The sequence below is a fragment of the Somniosus microcephalus genome, chromosome 3 (genome assembly GCF_052327205.1).
Source record: "Somniosus microcephalus isolate GS21.2 chromosome 3, FLI_Smic_1.0, whole genome shotgun sequence".
NCBI classification, from domain to species: Eukaryota; Metazoa; Chordata; class Chondrichthyes; order Squaliformes; family Somniosidae; genus Somniosus; species Somniosus microcephalus.
Window position 1 is genome coordinate 269,497,705 of NC_140989.1, and position 8,506 is coordinate 269,506,210.

Below are 8,506 nucleotides of genomic sequence, written 5' to 3' on the forward strand. Positions count from 1 at the left end.
AACTTAGTCTTTTGTGATATTTCACCAACTATGGTGGGTAGGCCTACGATTATGCATCAAGGAAAAATCTCTATTTAAAAACTAAGTATTCACTGATAATAATTTTGGTCTTGTTTTCATAAAACCATTTTGTTTGTAATATGGACCAGCTTCAGCAGGAAGCACAAAGTAGTGTCCAAAGCAGTTGGATGCAGCCAGGCCCACAGCTTCCTGCTTCTCTCAAGATCACAATTGATGTGGTTTAAGGAATACATTTCATTTTCTTTGCCGAGTTTTAAACTGTGCATGCTAGTATGTTTACATTTAAGTTGCTAGGTACGTTGCTGCTAAATGATTCTACAGCTGCTTTGATTGTATACAGGAAGGAATGGGAGGGTTCAAGTTGGGTTAGTGGAGGTCATATTTTCTTGTCACTGTCCATTTATAGTACAGTAATTGATAAAGTTAAAAGTTGTTTCCTGCTGCTTATTTTTTAGGTGGGAGAGAAAAGGTGATTTTTGTTTTTTATGGCTTTTTGCAACCATGTCCATTTTTTACAGTGGCTAATGATAGCCACACTTTTGTTGCTTCAGTTCCTGTTTGACAGTGTTGGATCATTTTTCTCTTTCTTGGTATCACAGATAGCCATGGTTGATTTTTTTTTTCTCTCTTGCTTATCAGTAATTGTATTGCCCCTTGCAAGGGAAAGCCTGGTCTGGGCAGCTAGTACTCCTTTGGCCTTTTGAAGCCAATTTATCTTCCTTTTTCTCATAAGAACATAAGAAATAGGAGCAGGAGTAGGCCATTCAATAAGATCATGGCTGATCTGATCCTAACCGCCAATCTACAATCACAGAACCATCTCCTGAATCTAACAGAATTAGACAAACGAAATAGGAGCAGGATCAGGCTACACGGCCCCTGGGCCCGCTCCGCTACCCACAGGGCCATGACCGATCCGAACCTAGACTCATGTCCAAATTCCTGCCCGCTCCCCGTAACCCTTAATTCCCTTTACTTCTAGGAAACTGTCTATTTCTGTTTTAAATTTATGTAATGATGTAGCTTGGGCAGCATATTCCATGGACCTACCACCCTCTGAGTGAAGTAGTTCCTCCTCATCTCAGTTTTGAAAGAGCAGCCCCTTATTCTAAGACTATGCCCCCTAGTTCTAGTTTCACCCATCATTGGGAACATCTTCCCCGCATCCACCCGATCCAACCCCTTCACAATCTTATGTTTCAATAAGATCGCCTCTCATTCTTCTGAACTCCAATGAGTAGAGTCCCAATCTAGTCAACCTCTCCTCATATGTCCATCCCCTCATCCCCGGGATTAACCGAGTGAACCTTCTTTGTACTTGATGCGCCATCAATTACTCAAAAGACTGAAGTTGAGCGAGTAACAATCAGGCTTTTATTAACTAAAGAATGAAGGTCTTGTCTCGAGTGGTCGACCCGTCCAGAATACTAAGGGACTGGGAGGTAGTCACTTATATACCTGGAATAGTGGGAGGAGTCAGCCGAGGCATGTCCAGACCTGTACCTAGTGGAATACACATACAGACACAGACAGGTATGACAGTGGTTTACCACAGTACTGACTCGAGAGCAAGTATGTCCTTTCTTAAGTATGGACACCAAAACTGTACGCAGTATTCCAGGTGCGGTCTCGCCAATACCTTGTATAACTGAAGCAATACCTCTCTATTTTTATATTCTATCCCCCTAGCAATGAAAGCCAACATTCCATTGGCCTTCTTAATCACTTGCTGCACCAGCATACTAACCTTTTGAGTTTCGTGCACCCGGACCCCCAGATCCCTTTGTACTTCAGTACATTTCCAGTTTCTTACCATTTAAGATAATAACTTGCTCTACGATTTTTCCTGCCACAATGCATAACCTCACACTTTCCAGTATTGTATTCCATCTGCCAAATCTCTGCCCACTTACTTAGCCTGTCTATGTCCCCTTGCAGGTTTTTTATGTCCTCCTCACTACTTTCCCTCCCATCTTCGTATCATCTGCAAACTTTGATATGTTACACTCGGTCCCCTCCTCCAAATCGTTAATATAGATTGTAAAGAGTTGGGGACCCAGCACTGACCCCTGCGGAACACCACTAGTTACTGATTGCCAGCCTGAGAATGAACCATTTATCCCAACTCTCTGCCTTCTGTTAGATAGCCAATCCTCTATCCATGCCAGAATATTACCCCCAATCCCGTGATTTTTTATCTTAGGCAATAATCTTTTGTGTGGCACCTTGTCAAATGCCTTTTGGAAGTCTAAATACACTACGTCCACTGGTTCCCCTTTATCCACCCTATACGTTACTTCCTCAAAGAACTCCAGCAAATTTGTCAAACATGACTTCCCCTTCATAAAACCATGCTGACTTTGTCCTATTAAATTATGATTATCTAAATGTCCTGTTACTGTCTCCTTTAATAATGGACTCCAATATTTTACCTACCACAGATGTTAAGCTAACCGGTCTATAGTTTCCAGCCGTCTGTCTACTGCCCTTTTTAAATAAGGGCGTTACATTAGCAGTTTTCCAGTCTGCCGGGACCTTTGCTGAGTCCAGGGAGTTTTGGAAAATTATTACCAATGCATCCACAATCCCTGCATCCACAATCCCTACCGCCACTTCTCTCAAGACCCTAGGATGTAAGCCATCAGGTCCAGGTGATTTATCCGCCTTGAGTCCCATTATTTTACCGAGTACCACTTCCTTAGTGATTTTGATCGTGTTTAGCTCCTCCCCCACTATAGCCCCCTGTTTGTCCAGTGTTGGGATATTCTTAGTGTCTTCTACTGTAAAGACTGATACAAAATATTCATTCAGTGTTTTTGCCATCTCCATATTTCCCACCATTAATTTCCCGGTCTCATCCTCTAAGGGACCAACATTTACTTTAGCCACCCTTTTTCTTTTTATATAACTATAAAAACTCTTACTATCTGTTTTTATATTTTTTGCTAATTTACTTTCATAATCTATCTTCCCTTAATCTTTTTGTTATTTTTTGCTGTCTTTTAAAGTTTTCCCAATCCTCTATCCTCCCACTAGATTTGGCTACCTTATATGCCCTTGGTTTTTAGTCGAATACTATCCTTAATTTCTTTACTTAGCCACGGATGGCTGTCTTTTCTTTTACACCCTTTTCTTAGTGGAATATATATTTTTTGGAAGTTGTAAAATAACTCCTTAAATGTACACCACTGATCATGTATCGTCTTACCCTTTTAATCTATTTTCCCAATCCACTCTACTCAATTCCGCTCTCATACCTTCATAGTCTCCTTTATTCAAGCTTAGCACGCTTGTTTGAGATCCAACCTTCTCACCCTCTAATTGAATATGGAATTCAACCATGTTATGGTCACTCATTCCAAGGGGATCCTTTACTAGGACATTTTTAATTAATCCTGTCTCGTTACACAGGACCAGATCTAAGGTTGCTTGCCCCCTGGTCGGTTCAGTTACATACTGCTCAAGAAACCCATCCCTAATACACTCAATGAACTCATCCTCAAGGCCCAATTTGATTTGTCCAATTAATATGATAGTTAAAATCCCCCATAATTATAGATGCTCCCTTATTACAAGCCTCAACTATTTCCTGATTGATACTCCGTCCAACAGAGTTGCAACTGTTCGGAGGCCTATAGACTACGCCCACTAGTGTTTTTTTCCCCTTATTATTCCTTACCTCCACCCAAACTGTTTCATTATCCTGATCTTTTGACCCAATATCATTTCTCTGTATTAGTGATTCCTTCCTTTATTAACATAGCCACCCCACCTCCCCTTCCTTCCTGCCTGTCCTTCCTGATCGTTAAATAACCTGGTATGTTTAATTCCCAGGCAGTTATTTGTGCCATTAACTCGTCTATTTTGTTACGAATGCTACGTGCATTCAGATAGAGAACTTTCAAAGATGTTTTGTGACACTTAGTTCCTGCTTTTGCCCTTTTTTTATTACTTTACCTTTTACTCCATACCTTCTGCCCCTTCCTGACCCGCTCTGGTTTTTAATTTCCCCACTGCTACCTAAGTCTATGACCTTCTCCTGAATTTGTGACTTATACTTTGTTTCCATTGTGTTGGCAGTTCTTGGCAAAGTAACCATTTTATGCATGACATTTGATGGGGAGCAGCAAAAGCCTTTTTGGTGATGGGAGGCATCAGACTTGTTGCACATGTGTGCTTACTTGCATTCACTGGATGGTGACTTGGATTGGCAAACTTGGAAGGTTGCATTTTTTTAATACCATAACACTTGGCAGGAGCCAAGAATGACCTATCAAACTAGCTGCGCATGGGTGATTTTCTTCTTCTTTTGGTAACCAGCCTTCACCATAATCCATGTACAGTATTTCTAATACCAGGACTTCAGTGGTAAGGCTTTCTGATTTTTGAATGCTCACCTTGGAGGCAGACTCCAGCATTTTTTTGTTTTAGATAGCTAATTTCATCTATTCAGATTTTGTGCTGTGGATCCACATCCACTCAAAAGCAGGATTGAGGCTGCAGCAAGCTGACTTTATGAACAACTGGCAGTGTGCCAAGATCTCATCACGTCATGAGCTGGATCTGAATCCAGGTTCTTGGAGGTGTACTAACCTCTCTCATCAGCTGCTGTTTGTGTAGTATGAAAAGTATTTCAGCAGCTGACAATTGCAAAACAAATCCATAAGACTTTCACTTTAGCCCTTTGCGTGATTACTGATGAGCTAATAGGGCAGTGTATCACAAATAATAACTGCTTTTGTCTGAAGTGGTGAAGGATATTGTATTGTGCTACTTGCCTCTAGTTGGGGGGGGGGGGTGGAGAAGACTAGGAAAAGAAGCAACTGCCGCTTGATGGTCAGGCAGATTTGCAACTTAAGAGTTCAAGCTATTTGTACCTTTTTGTGTTCTGTAGCATTAACAGTGCTTGGAACTGGAGTATTTGACTGCTTGCAACCAGTGAAAACCAGACAGGAATCTAAATGTTGGAGTGAGAGTTAGGCTGATTTCACTTTTGGAATAGTTTAGAGATTGCCATAAGTTACCACTATATTGCACATAATAAGAGATAAAGAAACCAGTGTAGTCTGGCTGTTTACGAGGTCATGTGTTCAAAATCTAGAATGAAGAAATAAATAGTTATGGGCACAGATTTTCCTGAGGACTTGCACCACTGAAGTGGTTCATGCATCTACATCATTGGGACCCTTGAATGGTGCAAAAGAAAGAAAAGGTTGTGGAGTCGGTGACTTGTGGCATTAATTATGTTACTTCATATTTACCTGGGGCTTTTGCACCACTCTGCCGTTTTCCCCCATGTCAAAAATTGTTGGAATGTAATTTTAGCTCCACCCCCCCCCCCCCCCACATTAAAATTGATGATCGTGATTTTTTTTGTGTATATAAGCCAGTTTTTATGCTGCTGCCACTTAAAAAGGGCACGGGTGACTTGTCAGCGGTGTGATTATGTGTGCCAGTCTCTATTGTGATACTGTACGTGCAAACACGAGTATTGTTTATCTGCATTTCATAATATAAAAATATGTCTAAGGGGAAATGTCTGACTGTAGGATGAATTAAGATCTTGGGATAATTTTTAAAAAAACCATGTGATTAAAGTATCATGTGATCCTTTGTGTCCTTCACCGAGGTCAGCTCTTTGTATCTTTTAATATGGCCCATTGTTGGTGCCAAGTGATACTAATCCTGACTTATAGCTCCATTTTACATAAGACTATGTTGCTATAATTCTTCATGACTAAGATAGTGAAGCAAACACACATTTCACCTGTTGTATCTTATGCTGGACAATTGCTAAAGTCTGAGCTCGTTCTAATAATTATGCAGCTGTGTGTCTGTGGTTTAAAATGACAAAATGGTTAACCGATACAGATTCTTTCTGGGAAGGTTAATTTGATCCTGCAGAAGACAAAGATACCTTTCCATGCCTAAACTCAAAAGAGGCCTCTAATGTATTAAGATATGCTATGGGGAATCTTCAAAAGGTTGTTTTCTAATGCTGATGAATAACCCATTCAACCCCATTGTAGAGTATGTATCAGGAATTGTCTATGGAGTGATGCCAAGTTCAAGATTTTGTAGTAATTTACTGTAAAGCTGTGTTTAGATGTTTTCTTCATAATACTATCTGGATTTTTTTTAAACATATGAACATTCTTTTCCCCTTAGTCGTTTACTTTGTCAAGAAAGAAGATCGTCCACTACACCAGCTTTGACCAACGAAAACGAGCTAATGCAGCATTCCTAATTGGTGCCTATTCAGTGAGTATTACTTTTATTCATACTTGCACTGTTAGTATCTCTGCTTTGAAGGAGTGACTGATTCATTATGAAAGCCTTGTCAGTGGAAGGTAATCTGCAGGTGGGGTTAAAAGGCAAAACCAGTACCCAGCCTAAAAAGGCTTATTAAATATTGAAAGTTCCAATGCACCTTTTTTATCCATAGTTTTTCATGTTCTCTTTTGACTCTTCATCCATTGCTTCACTCTACCTCTAATCTTCGTCTGCTTCAGCTCCAGCTCTGTTTTTCCAGCTGTGGTCTATTGTACATTTTCCACCCAGCCCAATCCACTATTAATGACACCTTTCAGTCACCACACTCAAAATTCTGTGGCTAAGCCTCCTTGCCTTTCTACCTCGCTCTTCTACTTCAAACACACCCTCAAAATTTCTTTACAGCTGTATTCACTTCCCTAATTTCTCTAGTTACAGCTCAGTGTCCAGTTCTACCCCAGTAATATGCTTTGGGATCTTTAATATTTGAAAGACACTAAAATTGATGGTTACTGTTTTGAAGGTAGTGACTCGTACTGGAGTACAGTTCCATGAGCAGCACCACAACAGCAACTTGCATTTATACAGTGTCTTTTAACGTAGTAAAACATCCCATGGCGCTTCACAGGAGTGATCAAACAAAGTTTGACAGTGAGCCAAATAAAGATAGTCACCTGACCAAAAGCTTGATCAGAGGTAGGTTTTAAGGAGAATCTTAAATTAGGGGATAGGTTTAGGGAGGGAATTCCAGAACTTGGAACATTATATGCATTGTTGGTCTTGTAGTGTATGTGCCTTTAAGAGCCCCCTGTGTACTGTAATGCCGGTAATGGCCACTCGGGCTATATAAGCCTGTATATTGTGTTGTATCAGTTAGTTCACCTCCAGACTTTGTTCAGTAAACACCTGTGAAACCAACTCCTGCCTTCAGTGTCTCTATTAACACCGGACACAACAGTGGCGACGAATTGGAAACGGACTTGCCTGCAATTCGGCAGCACCTCAAAGACATCGATCCCTCAGACGTCCAAAGTCGAAGAAAAGCAAGAAAAAAAAAAGAAAAGCTGTGGTTTCACCAGCTAGCCGAGCTGGTGGCAGGTACTGCAATAATCCTTCCTGGGCGGCGGGCGAGGCTCTGCAGCGAGGCCAAGCAGCGAAGAGGCGGGAGGCAAGCAGAAACAGACGCGGGTGGGGGGGGGGGGAGCACTCGGGGAGACGGCCAACGCTGCAAAGCAGGTCGGCGTTCGGACCTAGCAGAGGAGAGTCGGGCGGGAACGAGTCTCCACCTGTAAATAAAAATAAAAAAACCCTACGGAAAAACCGCGTTGTCAGCAGCAGCAGCGGCGGGGAAGCGCCATATCTTTTCTGCAGGAAAGAAAGAAAAGCGCGGGAAGCGCCATTTTTTTTCCAGGATGCCTAAGGCTGGCAATATTGATGCTTTTGATAACGATATAGAGGATTGGACCACATGTGGAAAGAGTGGAGGTATATTGCACAGCAAATGGAATAGAAAATGATAAAAAGGCGTCAGTACTTCTAAATCTAATGGGCGCAAAGACATACGGGCTGTTTACGAAACTTAATCACTCCAGCCAAAACCAAAGGACAAGAATTTTAAGGAAATTGTTGATACCCTACAGGAGCACTTAAACCCAACCACCGCTGCTGATAGCGGAACGATTCAAATTCTTCAAGAGGAATCAGCACAAGAATGAAAGTAATGCTGATTACCTCACCGAAATAAGAAAGCTATCAAAGGCACTGCCAATTCGGGGCAGGACTGGCAGATTCTCTTCGCGACAAATTCGTCTGCGGTCTCCTAAGTGAAGGAACACAGAAAAGGCTGCTTTCTGAGGAAAGATTTGACACTGGACAAGGCTTTCAGTATGGCTGTATCATACGAAGCAGCCGCAAGAGGCGCTGCAGAGGTACAGCAAAAGACACAGGACTTCGGCACCCATGAAATGACACAGGGTTTCGAGAGATGTTATAGCTGCGGCAGATCTACCCATGACCAGAGGGACTGCTGGTTCAAGGACAAAGCATGCAGGCAATGCGGAAAGATTGGACACATTGCACGGGTATGCTGAATCTGGACAAAAAAAAATCCACTGACCGGGAAAAAAAAATCAATAAGAAAAGTACAGAAAGGTACAAATGATGACGGGACAGTAGCTCCGAAGACCAGAAGAGCGATAGCGACTCCGGAAAC

At 41.7% G+C, this 8,506-nt stretch overlaps 1 protein-coding gene across 2 annotated transcripts in view; it reads left to right on the top strand.

Moving 5' to 3' along the window:
* Positions 1–6,354, top strand: part of LOC147121920 (dual specificity protein phosphatase CDC14AB-like) — a 77,846-nt gene extending 71,492 nt beyond the window's left edge. For both annotated transcript variants that reach the window (XM_085982465.1, XM_085982464.1), the window contains exon 4: positions 6,190–6,354. In XM_085982465.1, the coding sequence (XP_085838591.1) occupies positions 6,190–6,339 (150 nt within the window). In that variant the 3' untranslated portion in view covers positions 6,340–6,354. The remainder of the gene's footprint in view (positions 1–6,189) is intronic.
* The last annotated feature ends 2,152 nt before the right edge of the window (positions 6,355–8,506 follow it).